We start from the raw sequence: 19,418 nt of genomic DNA, 5'->3' as shown, positions 1-19,418 counted from the left end.
TTTTTTTCACCAAAGTGTGTTAACAACGCTTTGAAAGTCATCCCCTTCCTGTAATTTTTTCAAGACGTAAAGACACAAGTGACCACAATAAGAAGTGTTACCAAACTGAACTCTTTCACTGTTGTAAAAGACTGGACTTTTTAAATAATGAACGAGCTCAACAAGAGGAGGCTGAGCATAAGAGTCAAAGCTGTATTTTTTGTCTTCGTCTTTATACCAACAGACCCAATGAAATCCATCTGTGCTAGAATCTCCCGCGTTGACAATTCCACATTCTTTTATTCTTGTCTTTTCTGGCAATTCATCCCTCACAAAAACACCTCTAAAGTTTTTAATTTTAAGCTTTTTCACAGCATCTATTAATTGAAAGTTGGTGAGAGGTTTGTTCGGTAGTACAATTCCTTCAACGTTGATCATTTTTTAAAATTCAGAAACTTTAAAAAAAATTAACAAGTGATTTACATTTCATCATCCTGCTCTATTTCATTATCCGATTCTTTCACCTCTAAATTCAAGTCTCCACACATCATGATGCTATGAGGTAAAGATGCATTTTTTACGATGACAGCTTCGACCAGTTTAACTTGAATAGACACAATCGAAGGACCAATATACACCCCCTCAATTCTAAGTCCTCCAATAGCATAACATCTTTGATTGATAAAATCATGTCCAGAAGATCTGACCAAATTTCTATTACTACGTTCTCCTTTGAAACCATTTTGTATATCAAGATCTGTTTTCTTTCTATGAAATACAGAAGTAATAAGTATTTCATCTTTCTCATTTTTAGTAAACGTCTTTGCATAAAAGACTGGCGCTGCTTCAGGATTCTCAGCTTTATATTTTAAAATACTCAATTCGCTTGAATTAATTTGCTTTTTTCTTCCTCCCTTTTTAAGTTTGGCTGACAATTTATCCACTTCACCTCTAATGAACAAAGTAATCTTTTCCATCGTGCTAATAAACTTTTCTTCTTCTTCTGTCTTTCCCTTTTTAGCATCAAAGCAAACAAAGGACATGGAATAACCAGTCAATTTTTGTGTTGCTGGTTCTTTATTCTCGCATACGCCATACGAAAATAATATAGGTGTTCGTAATACGAGAGGACCATCTCCATTTGAATAAGAATATTTTACTGGTATTTTTTGATAGGCTACTGGTTTGGTTGCTGTGTAAATTTTTCCAACTGATAATTTACTCTCATCAAAACTTTCAATTGTAATAAAACTCATTTCTTTTATATAGAAAAGAAAATTATTTATATCATTTTTCGGAATAATGAAAATTTTTGAATTTTAAAGATCATTTTTTCATAGAAATCACTTCTTTATTGTTCACCCAAGAGTTAAAAGATTCTGGATATCCTAGCCATTTGACTAAGGATCTGTTCTTTTGCTTACGAATGACTTTTTCAATTCTAAATATGTCTTGTTGCGTCTTTTGCATTTCTTGTTCGTAAAAGGTACCTTTAATTTCTTCACCGTTAGCATCAGCGATTTTATACGTGGGTGGATTAGTATGCTGAACATTTGATACAGTAAAAACCTCTTCAGTCCATCTTGGTGTATACCCCTTTTCAAAATGAGACTTCTTTTTTACGATCCTCACTTTGTCACCCATTGAAAATTTTGGTTTTGCTGGTAATGTTTGATCCTTTCCATACAGATTCCACAATACCCTACCTTTATTCTTTTCATCGCTAGCTTCCACTGGAGTCATTTTGATGGAAGAGTGCTTTGTGTTGTTGTAATTTTTCACCATTTCATCCAATACGTTAATGTATTTATTGGTGTTGTTGGCTGAAAAGTATTTAAACATTTTCTCTTTCATCGTTCTGTTCAATCGCTCGACGACACAGCTTTTTTCCTCGTTTTCAGTGGAGTATAATTGCACACCTAACGCTCTCACATGTTTGTTATAAAACTCTTTACCTTTATCCACCCACATTTTGACACACTTTCTCTCCTCAAATATTTTGCTTAGAGCGTTAGCTACATCAACTCCAGTTTTACTCTTTAACGGTGCAATCCATCCATACTTTGAAAACACGTCGATCACCATGAGCAAATATTTTACACCGTTGTTGAATTTTGAAAACGATTGCATGTCCACCAAATCTGCTGCCCATATCTCATCTATGTCATTCACAAACACTTTTCTTCTTCTAAAATGATGTATTACTGGTTTATGAAGCTCGTTTGCAAGTTGATCAGTCCATTTCAGGTTCTCCGGTGCTTTTTTTTAGATCCTTCAGATCCATGGAAATTCTTCGAATTTTTAGATTCGCTTGCGAATACACCTAATCCAAATTTGGCTTTGGCTTTGATAATAGGCTCGATGATTTTTCGCTCGCTTATTTCTCTCTGAGTTGGGTTTTGTATGGAGTTCATTTCTTCAAGCATCATTTGATCTGCTAAATTTCTGCTTTTAACATCGTTTAAATATTTATAAGCTAAATCGTGGTGATATGCTGCATTGTCTACTCTATCCACCGGTTTGCTCCACTCTTGATACATATCCGTGGAAGTGAGTCTTTTGTCTAAATTGGTTCCAGGTCTTGCAAAATTCATCCCTGGAATGTGCATTTCTCCTGGAAACTTTGCCCATGGAAGCTTTATTTTTTTCGAAAAATTGTTGATCGATTCCACCAAGTCTCCTCCGCTAAGCGCATTCGCAGAGACAAACTTGCATTTAGTCGTTCCGCAGATGACGCAAGTTCCTTTAAGCATATTTCTATTGCTTTTACTTATAGCATGGTGTAAGTTGCTCGTTTCTGTTATTCTTTTACATTTAACGCAATACATTTTTTATATTCAACATAATAAAAAATGGAAGTGATTGATTTGTCATGGAATGTAAATAAAAGCAAAAGGAAAAACAACAAACTTTTGCCTAGAAGTATACGTGGAATCATTATTGGAAAATCAGGTTGTGGTAAAACAACACTACTACTCAATTTACTTTTAAGACCTGGCTGGTTGGACTATAACCATTTGCAAGTGTTTGGAAAATCTCTTTTTCAGCCAGAATATAAAATATTAAAAAACTCGTTTGAGAAGAAATTACCGAAAGAGGTTATTCTTGATTTGTTTAACATTCAAAGCAAAATTGAGCAATTAAACGTAAGTCCTGAATGCGTTATTGATGAAATTTCAAAAAAATGGATTAACACAGAGGATATGGAATGTCAATTTTTCGAAACTGCTGACGATGTGCCTAATCCTGAAGATCTTGATTCATCCAAAAACAATTTAATGATCTTTGACGATTTACAATTGACCAAACAAAACAAATGTGAAAAATATTACATCCGAGGAAGACATTCTTACGTCGACTGCTTTTACCTTGCTCAAAACTATTTTATGCTACCTAGACAAACCATCCGAGAAAACGCTAATTTCATTTGCTTGTTTCCTCAAGACTTAAAAAACATTAACCACATTTACCAAGATCATGTTTCAAGCGATATGAAAATAGAAGAGTTTAAAAAGTTTTGTAAATATTGTTGGTCTCAACCTCACGGATTTGCAGTCATTGATTTATCCTCAAAAAAGGATTGTGGAAAATATCGAAGCGGATTTGACAATTTTTATTTTCCCAACTCTTTATAAAAAGATGAGCGGATTTTATCTCCTTGCAAAAGCAAAAAAAGAAACTCCAACCGTAAGAAACAGCGTCATCCAAACTGAGTTTGACAACCCTATTGAATTCGAACCTAATAAAAAGTATGAAATGGGTCTTGTTGGCTTTGACACTGTTCACAGCTACACCAACATCAATTCGACAAATAATGTTTTCAGATACAGTCCCAACGCCGGTTCAAACAGCTACACCATTTACATCGAAGAAGGAGCGTATGAAATTAGCGAGATTAATGATTATCTTCAGAAGGAAATGGAAAAACAAGTTGGAAACTTATATAGAGTGGATGGTGTTGTTATCGGTGCAAACCTAACCACTTTAAGAACTACTCTGAAATTTGGAAAACCTGGATCTACAACAAAATATTGGGTGGATTTCAACGTGAATAACAGTTTAGCCACTGTTCTCGGATTTAATAAAGAAGAATATACCTATGTAGAGAAAAAGGATGATCCAGCAAATCCAGATAAAGTCACAAGTTATATTGACTATTACGAGTCTGAATCACTTTCGAGAATAGACGATATAGCCATCATCAGAATCACAAACGATGTTATCGGATCCTCTTATGATAACGGAAAAAGAACATCTGACATTTACTCTTTTCATCCTGACACTCCTCCAGGCTACAAAATTAGCGAAAAACCTTTCCACTTGATATACTTGCCTATCATAGTTGGTAGAATTTCAAGAATGGAAACAAGAATTGTAGATCAAAACGGTAACTTGATCGACTTTAGAGGTGAAGACATTATCCTCAGATTTCACGTTAGAGAAAGAATAACCTCTGTGCTTCAAGATCTTTTTACGAGCAGCGCTGTTCAACGATAATTTTTTTTCTTTTATTTAAAAAAATGAGTTACCAAAAAGTAAAATTAAACATTTCACAAAGTCAATCTGACAAAATAAAAAAAGCGATTCAAGAAAAGACTGATGTCAATATAAGACTATCTCATCAAGACTTGAACGGTGAACATATTCTCGCTATCACTAATGCGCAATTGAACAAAATTACAAAAGCGTATGAAGCTGGTAAAGGGGTTACTCTTAAATTGAGCAAAAGACAAATTGCATACAACTCAACCATTGAAGGTGGATTTATCGGAGCTCTTTTACCGTTACTAGGTATGATAGGTAGCACTCTTGCTACAAAGGTTGTTCCTGCTCTAGCTACTGGATTGTTAGCAGGTGTAGGTTCTTCTGCTGGCTCTGCTATTGTTGATAAAATTGCTGGAAGAGGAATCGTTTACTTGAAAAAGAATGGAAGTGGAATGAAAATGACTGCTGCAGGATCAGGAATCTTTTTAAGACCTTGGGTGAAACCTACTATTGGTGAAGGACTCTTTGTTAAAAATGGGAAAGGCTATCAATCTATTGGATCTGGCTTATTGCTCGGACCTAATTCACCCTTCTCAAGCATTCCCTTTTTAGGTGCCATTCTATGAAAAGCTCATTCTGACACTCAAACCATGATGCAACAAGAAATATAAAAACTTGAAAGTTTTTTTATAATTAAAAGGTCGGGGTAAAATTCCATCCGAGTTTTGCAAACAGATGAGAACAAATGTCGTCGTAAAATCTTTTCTTGTCAATAGTTTTTAAAACTGAAAAATCTTCCAGACGACAAGGATGACTTCTATTTTGGAGCAGTTGAAACAAAATGTACTGGGCGTTCATAAAACTTTTTCTTTTTAATTCTTTCGGTTTGTCTTTTCCGTACACCAGATCGTATAAGAAAGACAAATCCTTGAAATCTTTGATTAACTGTTCTTCGAGGTATTCTATATCGTCTCGCTTACCGACAAGCACGTAATAGATATAGTTGGCATTTTCATACTGATTAGTATAGTTGAGTTGTTTTAAAAAGATTAAAATGTGTTCTTTGGTTATGCGAGAATATTTAACATTTGTGTTTTCAGAATCGATTAATAAGTTTAACGCCTTGAATTTTTTTTCTAATTTTTCGAAGACTTCTTCAGGAATCTTACAGTTTTGTTTGCCTTGATATTGTTTTATGCATTCTTGGAAATGAATAATGCGCGAATAGGTATATTTGTTTACCGAATTGGATCGGTCGTAGTCTTTATACGGGACAGCTGTTTCTAACATTTCTTGCTGACCCGAGCACAAGAGACAGTATTTTTTATTGCTGTCGTCTATTTCAAACTGATTCAGATCGTCGTTAATGCAAAATTTACATTTGGTATGCAAGACTATTTTTTGGGCAATTTTAATATCGGTCCACTGTCGTTGAGAAAGCGTTTCTTCTGCGATGGTAAAATAATTACGTTGAAGTTGGTTTTTTTCTTCGTCAAATTTAGCGCGATCTTCAAACGAAAGCTGCGTCTGCAAGATATCTTGATATCGCTGGATGAGATGGTTTGTCTTGGCGATAAACGTCATTTTTTCAGTCTTGCGTTTATCCTTTTCGTCTTTTGTCTCCAGCAAGTGTTTAAGAGCTTCATCTGACAGTTCGTGTTTGTTTTCTAAAAGAAAAAATATGGATTTTAAGTGCGCTATATCGTCACTGTTATCCTTGTCAAACTTTTCCATGACTTTTGTGTTTAATAAGACAATGCTCATTTTTTTATTATTTAAAAGAAACAAATTTTGTAAACTATACATCTTGCAAGACGGAATTCACACGCTAGCTCTCGGACACTACAAACTAAAACCATGCTTTAATTTTATGGACTGTGATAAACTCTTCAGACATGATGATGACAAAAAAACATAATCACACACTATTATCTTTTTTCATTAAAATATAACTCAGAACATGATTACACATTTAAAAAAACGACGCCATCTTGAATTCCTTAAGTATAGAAAAGTATCAATGCGTCAGAACCGGCAAGTCATAGTAGTTGTATTTACACCCTCTTTTATATTTTGAATGGATGTTTCACTAACAATATCAAAATCTTCATCATTTTCACTCATACTTTTTGATAAATGTTTCATAACTTTACTTCGACAGCTTGGGCACAACTTTTTTTCAGGTATAAGATTTAAACCTACGGTTTCTGCTTCTAATACAGTATGCATTGTAATCACACGTAGAGATGCTGAAAAGAAAATGCACTATATTACTCAAATACTATAACATTAATTATACTATTATTATAAAACAATGAACAAATCCTAATAAACAACTTATTAAGAATTGTATTACCCATTAAAATGCAAATGGATAAACTTTTACCTCTACACACTTTTTTGTGAGTCAGAAATGGATTACAGCAACTTTTCTGACTACTCTTATATCTCACTATTAACATATCACGATGATGTGTGCATATACTAGTAATTTGTTCTTCTTTCAAGTTTGCTCGTTTTACAAGTAATTTAAGATCATTCCTGTCAATATCTTCAATCAGATTTCTTACTTGGGTATGTGATTGTTTATAACAAGCTCCATAATCATTTACCAATGAACAATTGATTTTGTTATCCATATAAAACTATAATGAGGAATTATAATCTAAACACTTAAATAGAAGAAATCTTCAATACAATATTCCTAATAATATGATTAAAAATGAAAATAAAGTTATATTTATAAAATACATTTGCTTGAACAAATAGCTATTAGTTTTAATAGACATACTTTAAATGCCTAATTATCTACTAATTATTGTCAATTCTCTACTAATTATCTACCAAAAATTAGAGTGAAAGTAGATTATAACTAAATATAATTATATTTAGTTATATAATTTAACAAGGTAATATTTATTGGATATTATTATGTACACTTGTCATTTTATTACTTATTTTATTGATGAGATAATCACTATTTTCTTAGAATAAAACAATCAATAAAAAAAAAAAACATTAGGGTAAAGCGGGGTAATAAGATCAGAGTAGGTACGTGGACTGATTTTTTAAAATTAAGCATATACTAAAATGTTATATATCATTAGAAAGCCCTTCAATACAGTATTTTAAAGGTGAAAAAATTATTAAAAACGAACAATTTAAAAAAAAGTTATGACGTTTTTAGTAGCAAATTTTCGATATATGGATTTATTGAAGAAATTGGTTCCAAAAATTTATTTTTTTCCCTGAAATTGTTATAACTTTGTCAAATCTTATCCAAATGCCTAAACCTTGGTATCAAAAGATAGATGTAAGAGTAGGCTACAAGTTCACATAACTCTATAGATAGAAGGGGTGTATAGAGGGCCAGAGGGGGGAACCGGAACACCATCGTAACCTTAAAAAATACAATTTTTTCACACGAAAGAGTGTTTTTCTGATAAAATATGTTATCTTTATACACAAAAAGTTAATCTAATTTGCTTCCATTCCATTTCCAAATATTAGTGGTCTTTTTTAGATTAAAGGGTGGACGTCTTTGTTATGTTTTAACACCCTCGTAGTGAAATGTTACATTCTTAAACATATTTAAACCTAAAAAACACTTATTATATTTTGTGTTAAAAAGTTTAAATTATATTTTCTTACTTTACATCATATACAAGTGGTGTATAAATTGACATTAGGGGCGGGGCATGTGCCACGCTTAACGCCCCGCCCCCGCCACCCCGCCCCCCGCCCAGTCTTATCCAACCTAAAAAAAATTTTTTAAATATATATGAATAAAGGTTTTTAAAAAAGAGTTTATGGAAAAAAAGAAATACATTATGCAATGAACAAAGAGATTATTTTACTATGTTAGTTAGGGAAGGGGCATGTGCCACGCCCAACGTCCCCCATCCAATTCTTATTTAAGCTTGAAAATGTTTTTAAATTGTGTTTATTTAAAAAGAGAGACATAACTTTACAAATCTTACCACATTACAAGATGCAAGTTGGAGTATCCACCCTAAAAATAAGCCAAAGATAAAATAAATTTAAAAAATTTTTAAAATACAAAATATAGTAAATTTATGTCTTGGCTTTTAGTAAATGATATCATTTAAAATTCCAATAATGAAACTAAATAAATCATTTTTAACAATAGACACCACGTGAAGGTAAGCCAGAGCCGTCTATCAAAAATGTTTTGCAAGCTACATAACTTGCTGTACCATATTTGCAAGCTAAAAAACTTGCAGTACTCTTTTTGCAAGCTACACAACTTGCTGTACCATATTTGCAAGCTACACAACTTGCTGTACCATATTTGCAAGCTACAAAACTTGCGGTACTCTGTCGGTAATTTTTAAATATACAAAAAATAAAAATATTTTATATAATTTATTTTATATATATACAATATATATATATATATATATATATATATATATATATATATATATATATATATATATATATATATATATATATAATTTTATTACTTGGTTTTATTAACTTTCTGTTATTGCTGATATGTTTTAACTTTTAATGAATATCTTGTTTTAAAATTATTATGTTTTCATTATTAACTTTTATTGATTATTATTATTATGTTATAATTATTATCTATTATTTTACTTATCTGTATACTTGAAATTATCAATATTAAAAATAAAATAGCATATCAATAATATTTATATTCCATTTAGGAAAATATTAATTCACCTGTTATAACATCAGCAGCAAGCTGTATTTTTTTCATCTTATATTCAGCAGCTTCCATATCTGTCTCATCTTTTTTCCAGTAAGAAATAGTGTAAATTCTGTCATGTAATCCCTTGTTTACCTTTTCAACTCTACCATCATAAATGACAGATTTGGAATTGTCAGCATCATACCACTCATGACCAAGTTTTCTGCCTACAATTCTCTCCGACATAACATCATCTAAATCTTCAAGTTGCTTTGCAGATAAGTGTTTATATTTATGCATCATTTCACTGGTAGTTAAAATACAGAGCTCACGCTCTAACTTTCTTTTTTGTTTTTCGTCCATTTTTTGGCGTTTACAACCCAGTCTACCAGTAATCTCTGCTCGAATTTCATTATGTAGTAGTCGTGTTTTCATTCTTTTTTTACGTGCTATGCAAATAGACCACTTAACTACCTTTTCTCTAGACAACTCATCCAGATTATCAAGATAATTGATCGTCCTATTCTTTTTGGATCTTAATTTGCTAGATATACAACAAATTGTTGCATTAGGGCATCGTCCTTTGGCATCACTAAACATACCCATTAATTCTTCGCTGTCTATATTATGAAGCCTTGCACTCGCTGTCTCCTTTTTGAGTGCTGCTGTAATAGAAAGGGAGAAATATTTTTTATATTGACGAGTCAAAACTTCCTCAACTGCATTAAGACAAGCTGAAGTCATTTTTACAAGTTGGTCATCAATGGGGCATAAAGTTGTAATAGGTTGTAAAATATTTGGGGCAAGCTTTGTTCCAAAAAAATCAATTTTTCTCCAAAATAGTGCAGCTGGATCAGACTTTCAATTAGTAACTTCTTTTAGAACATCTTTTACTACCTGGATACCAGTGACATGATCAAAACTTGCGTCATCAGCTGATACATAAAACTTAGTCATCCATGGTCCACTGAGAAGTTTACTAAATAGTGCCAGCACTCCCATTTGTTTTATAGCAGTTGTATTACAAAATGCTTCTCGCAGAATTGGTAGCAAACTGAAACATTTTATTGTTCCAGTGGTCATGTAAAGTAGAAAAGCAGTATAGTGTTTCATAAAAATGAAACAAGTGTGGAAAAGAATGTGTAGACGGTTTCCACGATACCGAGGAATAATACCTCGTTGTAGTTGGTTATTGTCTAAAAAATTTACAAAGCCTTGTGGATCACCTTTGCCATCTTTAAACCTCATCTTGTTCATTGCTAATACAATTTTGACTGCCATACAATCGTTTTCAAACAACTTGCAAGGTTCAAGTTCTAGAGATTTCAAACCTTCGCGACATGAAATGGCAATAGTCTCTAGGGGGTGCAAATGACAATTTAGCTCATTCAAATTCTTCCCCCAAGTATTACAAATTTTGGAAATGGTTAGATGGTTAACTGCTACTCTGTCAGACATTGTGTTGGATATATTTGATATGATTGTACTACGACATTCGTCAAAGGGAAGCGAGTGAAAATTTGAATAAATAAAAGCTAAATGATCAACTGCACCACAAATATGGTTTTTATAATCAATAGCTGTTCCACCTGGTAATTGATCCAGCGCAATGACCTGACAGTTGTTTTTAGAAGTCAGATGAACAGTGTTGATATGAACACCTTCTTGTGTCGTTGCATCAAATCCAAGAGTAAGATGAGAATTACTCATAGCCCATTCTGCTGCTTGCAGTTCTGCTATACAGCCAAGCTCACGAGCCATTTGCTCAATAGTACAACGATGAGGAATATCCGTAAATTTAACACCCAAATATTGTCCAATTTTTGAAATTAGGAATTGAATGTTACCTGTTGGAACATTAGCTAATAACATGCTATAAATTATAATCCTCATTTTTAAAGGGTAACTCTTATCATCTTCTGACATATTAACATTTGGCATTTTCCCCTCTTTTATCTGCAACATTTCATTTTCTAATTGAGCAATAAACATTTTATTAGCCTTACCATCAGTATTATGTGTTACTTTTATTTGCATTAAGTTTTGTTTTTCTTTTGCTTTCAACTCCTTTGCTTTCGCTTTAAGTTTGCGAATTAACCTACTGTAATGATATGTTTTAATTTGTTTTTTTATATCTCTAACTTCTGCCCTCAAAGCTTTAATAATATCTTCTTTTCTTTTGATATTTCTCTTAAATGTTTTTAACTTATATGGCAAGCTATTATATTTAGATCGAACTTTATTTATTTTTATCCTGTGTTCTTTAGTTGAGCTAGCTAACTTAGAAGATAAATAAGATAACCTAGATCTGAGTTTGGCTTCCTTTGGGGTTACTTCTTCTCTATACGCATGCTCTCTGTTTTCATTTTCTAAGCAACTTACGGGCGAAAAAGGCTCGCTATTAACTAATGGTAAAGTATCAACATGTTCATTTGCTGGCAGCACAGAAGACCCAGAAACAGTAATCAATGAAGTACTTTGATTAAGATGCATTCCTTGCATCATTGGCACGTTTGATGGATGGTATGCAAAGGGCCGATTACAAAAATTCATGAATTTTGAACGATCTCTTATGTAATGGGTAGTCCATTTTTTTGCAATATTGATCGCATAGTAAAGTCGACGTTTACTAGTTTTTAAGTTAAATAACTCATTGACTTGCTTAAGAGTATGAATAATTGACTCACCATTATTAGTGAAAGAGAGGAATATATGTCCATTTTGACATTGCGTTTGTATTTCGTTTTGCAAAGTGAAGTTCAGAGATAAATCTTTTTTCACTACATCCGAAAACACAATTTTTGTACCCATAATACCTCTAAAAAGTATATATAAAGAGTTAATATATTATAGTTTCAATTAAATTTGCCTAAACAAACAAATAAATAAATAATAAACAAACAATATATAATAATTTGTTAAAAATTAATAGCATTATAAATAATGTAAAAAAATAACTAAATTATATAAACCTAAAAAATCTCAAACAATTTAAAAATCTCACACATACCTTCTATAAATAAGTAACGGTTACAAGAAACTAGTATTTCAACCTCAATAATTCAAATATAATTTTTAGGAACTGAAAACATAAGGTAAACTAATGTAAAATCAAATAACTATTAATAAAGTCAACCAAACAATTTAAAAAAACTAAAACAAGAATAGTAAATAAGTATGTAAAATACTTTTCACTTTTTTTTTTTCACATTGCATTGAACTTAAAATTTTATGTATTCTAAAAACTTAATTAAAAAAAGTTAATTTCCGGTTTCTTAATTTATTCTAATTTATTAAAGTTTCTTGCCTTCATAAAAAAAAGTTTATTTAAAAAAAAAAAAGTTTATTTAAAAAAAAAAGTTTATTAAAAAGCAATTATGAATAACTCTTTTCATTTAAAAATCTTCTTAGTTTTTAGAATAAATAAAAGTTTTAAAATGTAAAGTATTTTATTATTAGTGTTGGGGGATTATTACAATTATTAGGTGGTGCCTAATAATTGTAATAATCACCATGAACCACAAGGCTGCCACCATTCCATCGTCTGCCTTGACCTCGGCTACCACGACCACGACCTCGACCACCTCCCCTTCTGCTGTGGCTCCCAGCACCCTTGTTAGGAGGATAAGAGGACCATTGAAAGGATTCTTTGTCCTTTCCTCCTAACTCGACCCATCGCTTAAACGATCGATTGCTTGTGGGTCCAGGATGCTGGGACCTATACAATAGGTAGTCTTGATATGTTAGCTCTTAATGACAATGATTAGTAAATAGATTAGTACTTAATAGCATTATGCAAATAACATATTAATCAATGATAGCTTAAAAAATGTTAATGAGATTGGTCATTTCATTCTACTGCACTTTGAGGGATAACACAATACTAATGCATTAAATAGTGTATATAAATAGAAACATAAATTAGATAATCATTCAGAAACATTTCTAAATCATAAATTTACCAGCAGAAGGTTGTGCACATGTAACTAAAGATAAAAAAAGTTTTTATAAAAATTTGCAATTGATATGAAAGGTGTGTACATGTTTGCAAATAATAGTTTTTAAACTTACTGGTCGTAGTAGCCAATGAAGATGTAACTAAAGGTTATCAAAGTTGTAGTTAAAAAAAAATACTCTAATTGCCAAGATATGCATAAACATATTGAAAGGTAAAAATTTGTACACATACCACTTATAGCAGATGTAGAAGGAACTAAGGTTAAAAATTATTTAGTAAAAAATTTATATTGCAATAGTCAAAAATATATACACATATTAAATAGTAATAGTTATTAAACTTACCATTTGTTGAAGACGAGGATGTAACTAAAATTCAAAATTTGTAATAAAAAATAAATATTGCAAAATAATGACTTTGAAACTGGTATTCTTTGAAACCTATTCACAGATTAAAAGCTAATTCAATAATCATTAACATATACAAACTGATACAAACTTACCAGCAGTAGGCCGTGTAGATTCGACTAAAAATGTTAAAAAAATTTTACACAATATAATTTGAAATTGTAAACATCAAGTTACAAATGTAACAATTGTTAAAGCTGTTCTGCTTAAGGTGCAACAACTATACTAAAAAAATGAAAATAAACAATGAAAATATAACTATTCAAATATAAAGACATTATTTTTATAAGCAACAAGCTAAAATTAGGAATGGTTATAAACTTATGTAAACAATAAACACAGATAAAGATAAGTATACAATAAGTAAAGAACATTAACTTAAGTTTTTTAAGTGTTTCTATATATAGGAAGATATTATAAATGTTTTATTAACATTTACTTAATTTTAACTATTTTCTCTTTGTGATTATGTAAATGTTTTTTTAATTAATAAACCCAATATTTATGTAACTTATACTTACGAAATCTTAAAAAATCCACAAAAAGCTGGGTAGGATCTAAACAAGAAATAAATGTTAGACATGCTTGTATAATGATTTAAACACAAATCCACAGATAAAGAAGTATATAATCCAAATATGATAAAAGACAATAACAATGATTATCATTGAATGATATGTTTTATAATAAACCACATATGAATAAGTATATTACATACTTCATTAGATTAATCTTAACAAAAAATTTCTTAGTGTTTTTAAAATATTAAAGCTGTTCCTATTGAATGCCAACAGTTTTAATCTGAAACATTAATCTTTTTTTATATGTTACATAAAAAACAATTAGGGTTTTACATTTATCATTATTTTTGGATATGAGAAAAAAAAATTGAACTTACTATCTGTTAGTGTAGCCATCAGATTTTTATTGGCATTATCCATATTTAATTAAATCTAATAATATAAATCAAAATAATTCAAAATAAGATTTTCATTTGAATCCCCCCCTTATCCAGATTTCGGCCCCCATCCGGATTTCGCTTAAAAAAAAAAATAACAGAAAAACCGAAACTAGGTACCTAAAGTCCAACACTAATTAGAGTAATTGCTTATCCTTATTTTTCGTTGAAATTTGGCATGTTCATAGAAAATGCATAAAGCAAACTATTTTGATAATAAAAAAAGCGGACTCTACATTTCTTCGACTACAAGTCCAAGTGACAACATCGACCAAATTTTCATGCAAAATTCTCAGCAAAATACTCCATAAAAAAGTATGGTAGCGATACACAATAGTGATATAAAAAACAAGCCTAACCTTTCTTTTTTTCAAAAGTTGTCAAGGTTTATATATGTTTCTAAAAAGAACCACCTCAAAAAACGGTTTTCCTAGAGCTACCTGAAAAAAGTGGTATACTTGGTATAACACAAATTAAACTAATTGCTTATCCTCATTTTTCGTTGAAATTTGGCATGTGCGTAGAAAATACACGAAAGAAACTATTTTAATAATAAAAAAAGCGGACTCTACATTTCTTCGACCCCAAATTCAAGAGAGAACATCAACCTAATATTTAGGAGCAAAATATCACATAAAAAAGTTTAGTAACCATAATAAAAGTTTTAAAAAAGTGAAGATTAGTCTTTCTTCTTTCCAAAAAGTATCTATACGTATATATGTTTCTAAAAAGAAATTCCACAAAACTACGTCTGCCTCACGCTGCCTCAAAAAAAGTTAAAAAAATGAGAGCCAAAATTTTAGCATAAAAATCGGTTCCGTAAATCGCTATTTCCGCGTACCTAGATCAGAGGGGCAATAGGATCAATTTTAGAATAGTCTAATTTAAATTTCTTAATGCAATTATGTAAAAAAGAAATTACTTATTTTTACATGATAGAGGTTTACTTACTAAATCAGGGAGTAGTTTAAAACATTTCTAGGGTTTACAGCTATTTTATAACCATTATTAATTTGATATTTTAATATCAATGTTTTTTACGGCAGTTCAAAGGCTTGTACAAAGTTTATGAAAAACTTTGCCGAACCAAGTGCTTTTAAGTTTTTAATTAAAAAGTATATATCCAGTTGTTTGTTTTTATTTTTCTTGAAAGTAAAGTAGTATCTAAGTTATGTAAGTACTTTTTTAAATTTACACAATTCTACTTAAGTAATATTTTGACAAAAAAAAAAATTTTAATGTCTTTTTTTTTTTAGTTAAAAATAGCGAAGTCGTTGAGCCGTCTAATAAAGGTTTACACATTTTAAACATATATCTTTAAGATTAGCTTACACACAAAAAATTTTGTATTACTAGCAAAAGTAAGACTTATTTGAGATGCTTTTATCTAATTTCTAATACTTTTGTTTAATTAGAGTATAAAATTTTTATTTAAAAATAAGTTGCTCTTAATCCCCTCCCTGTCAAGTAAAAAATGGCAAAGCTTTTTTTTTTTTTTGTTTAAATATAATTTTTTATGTATTTTTGAGGATAAATCTTGTTTATGTTTTTTTCTAGAATGGTCCGAACATACAAAAAGTTAAAACAAGGAGGAAGGAAATCCTATTCAAACAGCCAAGAAATGATAGATGCCTGCAATTCTGTTTTAAGAAAGGAAATGTCCATAAACCAAGCATCCAAACATTTCAGGTGTGACAGGAGAGCTCTTTCAAAACAAGTGAAAGGTGAGCTACCTATTGATGCTCATCCAGGACGAAAAGCAGTTTTAACTTCACAGCAGGAAAAAGAGCTGTCAGAATGCCTTATTTTATTGGCTGATTGGGGCTGGGGTTTCACTAGAAGCGAGGTAAAAGATCTAATTCAATATTTTATTAAAGCAAACAATATTTATACACCTTTTAAAGATTGTCGACCGAGTAAAACTGGTTGCATGCTTTTTTGCTACGAAACCCTGAAATAACACCGAGAAAAACTGAACATTTAAGCAATACAAGAAGCCATGCTGAAAATCCTGAAACCATCAAAATATGGTTTAATTTAGTTGAAAAAACATTGAGAAATGCAGGAATTATTAACCTTCCTAGTCAAATATTCAACTCTGATGAAACAGGGTTCATCACTGACCCAAAGGAACAAATTGCATTAGCAAAACGAGGTGCTGCTAGAGTGTCACAGAGCATTGGTGGCTCAGGCTGGGAGCAAATTACTGTAAATTGTGCATGCTCGGCTAGTGGACAGATATTGCCACCATATGTAATCTACAAAGGAAAAAATTTGTATATGGACTGGGTTAAAGGTGGCCCTAATGGTGCTGTTTATACTACTAGTAATAAGGGCTGGATGGAGTGTCATCATTTTTTGGAATGGTTTCAAAGCATATTTTTAATGTATACAAAGCATCTTGCAAACCGCCCACGGGTACTTATATTTGATGGCCACATTTCTCATATTAGCTCCCCACTTATTGATTTGGCAAAAAAAAATAATGTTATTCTTCTACGCATTCCTGCTCATCTTACCCATCTTCTTCAACCTTTAGATACATCTGTTTTTCGACCTGTAAAAAGTAAATGGCAAAGTCTACTTCTAAAATACGCAAGAACACATAATGGGCCAGTCTCAAAGAAACATTTTCCAGGATTACTACGCACTCTTTTTCAGAGTTCCTTTACTGTGGAACAAATCAAAAGTGGTTTTAAAGGAACTGGCATTTTCCCTCTAAACAAGGATGCTATTGACACACGTTTGTTTAATCGATGTTTTCAGTTACCAGTAAAGAAACCTACATTCACCACTAATCACCTCACAAGATCTTGTTCAATGCCTAACCTTCAAAGCATTTATGTTAATGATGCTTCTCTTTCAACATCAATGCCATCTGCTTCATCGTTACCCATTTCTACATCATCTTCAGAAGGCTCATCTATCAAAGATTTTTTTCTGAAACAATTAAAGTCAAAATGTGCAGAGACCTCTTACTGTAGAAGATCTGCTCGGGTTATTAGGTTTCGCTATGGTGAAAGTTTAACATCAGAAGCATGTTTAAAACGAACAAGAGAAGCTTCAAAAAAACAAGAAAAGAAAAAAAAGTTAAAGATAAAAGTTCATAAAAAAAAAAAGTTCCTACAGATAAAAATGATAGTGATTATGATGACAACGATGACACTGTATGTCCTAATTGTGGTGCCCATGGAGATAAAGGTGATCAGTGGGTGTGCTGTGATGCTTGTGACATTTGGTATCATGTAAAATGTACTGTAATAACTGACTTAGACGATGTTAAAGTCATGGAATGGAAGTGTGGCAATTGTTCTAAGTCTATGTAAAATCAAGCTTAAAATTTTTTATTGTTAATTTTTTCTTTTTTATTTGTTTGATGCAACTTCTACTGCTACTACTAGTTACTTGATGTAACTATCTATAGGTGTCACCATGACAACTATCTTTAGGTGTCAGCATGAACTAATAAAGGTGTTACCATGATTTTCTTATGTTTCAGATATGAAACACTTTAAGGCTACGCGCTAATTCCAAACTTAATTATGTTCATACTTATGTAAAATATATTTTTGCAAAACAATGCACTGACTAGAGTCTGGGAAGAAAATACCACAATATGTTTGCCCCTTACCCCTTATTGTAAGGGCAATGAGGCAATAAAATATTTTTATATTATATTATAATATATTTAAATTTATTAACAGGTTTTTAATTTCATATAATAATCATTTTGAGATTGAAAGTTATGATCAAGTAATATATACAACCCCCTCATTTTGGGGAGGGTGAAAATCTCACATGATCATAACTTTTTATCAATAAAAAATTATAACATCAAATTTAAAACCTGTTGAAAAATTTAAATGTGTTATAAGATAGTAAAAAAAATATTTTTATAGCTCATTGCCCCCACCTATGGGGCAATGGTGTCAAAATTTTAGGTATTTTAGTTCCCTTGCTATTTTGCAAAACATTCTCATTTGAAATTTGGATTAATATACTAAAGTTAAAAGCTTGCACATTGCCTAAAAGTGAACTTTTATTTAAACATCAAAAAAAATCCTGTTTCCCCAAATTACTAGTGTTTACTACTATATAGCTGTAAATTCTGTATAAAAAGTTGTTCATCTTTCACAAAAATGTTTTTTTTTTATTAAAAGGATTTTTGCTTAAGATTTTCTAATATTAGTTTATTTCTTAGAAAGTAATTTAAAGAAAATAAAAAATTTCTATTAACTGGAGATAGTAGTGATCATTTAAGTAGAGATAAGAAGAATAAATGGGTGTGTTATTGCATAGCTGACATTTTATCCAATGCCAAAGGCACTTTAATTACATAAAGAGATGATATTTAAGTTATCAAATGGAAGTTTAACATTTGCGCTAAGTCTTGGTCAAGATATATAGATTGAATATACCTGGTCTTATTGCCCCCCCCTTTTTTTTTTTTGCGATTATTTTTTTTAGCTTCAAACCAGTATTGGCACTATAAGAAATTTTTTTTTTCAGAATAAAGTGGTATGCCTGGTATAAACCTATGTTGTCTGCCTTAAGGGGAAAAAGAAATTTAAACTTCACAATAGTTATTTATTTCAATAGAAAAATCTAAAAGTATATAAAAAAAGTGGTCTTAATGCCCTCCTTTGCCCTACATAATATTATTTAATTTAATTACATGCAAATGACATAATTGTTATGTAATGAAAATAACAAATTTGTAAGTTTACAAAATATTTAACAATATTTTGTAACAACTTTGTAAAAATTTAAATCACATAACACACATTTTTTTTTTTTTAATTAAATGACTCAAAGTTAGAATAAAAACAAATATAATTGTATTTAGTTCAAAACCAAAATGAATTTGCTCACTTATTTTTTTTTTAATTTCTTCAGAAAAATTGAAAAACCAAAACATCAATAACTCCTCAGCAAAACATAAGGCCAAAACAA

General features: G+C 30.9%; 4 protein-coding genes and 1 pseudogene across 11 annotated transcripts; 1 reads left to right on the top strand and 4 right to left on the bottom strand.

The window, feature by feature from the left end:
• Nucleotides 1-19,418, bottom strand: part of LOC149877859 (uncharacterized) — a 219,495-nt pseudogene that overhangs the window by 56,024 nt on the left and 144,053 nt on the right.
• On the bottom strand, nt 7,719-14,507 carry LOC149877872 (uncharacterized). 8 transcript variants are annotated; one of them, XM_090073733.1, is made up of 9 exons: nt 14,406-14,507; nt 14,029-14,064; nt 13,603-13,626; nt 13,445-13,468; nt 13,332-13,355; nt 13,214-13,240; nt 13,105-13,128; nt 8,445-8,476; nt 7,719-8,061 (listed from the first exon to the last, which is right to left on the bottom strand). In XM_090073733.1, the coding sequence occupies exons 1-9, from the start codon at nt 14,446-14,448 to the stop codon at nt 8,056-8,058; spliced, it is 240 nt and encodes a 79-aa protein (XP_089929859.1). In that variant the 5' UTR covers nt 14,449-14,507; the 3' UTR covers nt 7,719-8,055. The 8 variants fall into 8 exon arrangements, with proteins under 8 accessions (XP_089929859.1, XP_089929858.1, XP_089929860.1 ...); XM_090073732.1 differs by lacking the exon at nt 7,719-8,061 and adding an exon at nt 8,196-8,221; XM_090073734.1 differs by lacking the exons at nt 7,719-8,061; nt 13,332-13,355 and adding an exon at nt 8,200-8,221.
• On the bottom strand, nt 9,155-10,321 carry LOC149877874 (uncharacterized). Its single transcript, XM_090073672.1, has one exon. It carries the CDS (start codon nt 9,884-9,886, stop codon nt 9,155-9,157), a length of 732 nt encoding a protein of 243 aa, XP_089929798.1. The 5' UTR covers nt 9,887-10,321.
• LOC149877873 (uncharacterized) lies at nt 9,483-12,233 on the bottom strand. The gene is made up of 2 exons (XM_090073687.1): nt 12,153-12,233; nt 9,483-11,960 (listed from the first exon to the last, which is right to left on the bottom strand). Exon 2 carries the CDS (start codon nt 11,951-11,953, stop codon nt 10,004-10,006), a length of 1,950 nt encoding a protein of 649 aa, XP_089929813.1. The 5' UTR covers nt 11,954-11,960; nt 12,153-12,233; the 3' UTR covers nt 9,483-10,003.
• LOC149877871 (uncharacterized) lies at nt 16,024-17,714 on the top strand. The gene has a single exon (XM_090073692.1). It carries the CDS (start codon nt 16,746-16,748, stop codon nt 17,712-17,714), a length of 969 nt encoding a protein of 322 aa, XP_089929818.1. The 5' UTR covers nt 16,024-16,745.

The sequence above is a fragment of the Hydra viridissima genome, unplaced genomic scaffold, assembly GCF_058129835.1.
Source record: "Hydra viridissima isolate aposymbiotic clone 2 unplaced genomic scaffold, HvirCarnegie_v1 scaffold_16, whole genome shotgun sequence".
Taxonomy (NCBI): Eukaryota; Metazoa; Cnidaria; class Hydrozoa; order Anthoathecata; family Hydridae; genus Hydra; species Hydra viridissima.
The sequence above is the reverse complement of the archived record's forward strand: the minus strand, read 5'-3'. Positions and strand labels throughout refer to the sequence as shown.

Coding starts and splice junctions, on each gene's coding strand:
- LOC149877873 (XM_090073687.1), bottom strand. CDS start 11,953: ATGGGTACAAAAATTGTGTTTTCGGATGTAGTGAAAAAAGATTTATCT.
- LOC149877872 (XM_090073726.1), bottom strand. CDS start 14,448: ATGGATAATGCCAATAAAAATCTGATGGCTACACTAACAGATA. Junction 13,469..13,602: donor ATCTACACGGCCTACTGCTG/GTAAGTTTGTAT, acceptor TTTGAATTTTAG/TTACATCCTCGTCTTCAACA. Junction 13,241..13,331: donor TTCTACATCTGCTATAAGTG/GTATGTGTACAA, acceptor GATAACCTTTAG/TTACATCTTCATTGGCTACT.
- LOC149877871 (XM_090073692.1), top strand. CDS start 16,746: ATGGACTGGGTTAAAGGTGGCCCTAATGGTGCTGTTTATACTACTAGT.
- LOC149877874 (XM_090073672.1), bottom strand. CDS start 9,886: ATGACTTCAGCTTGTCTTAATGCAGTTGAGGAAGTTTTGACTCGTCAA.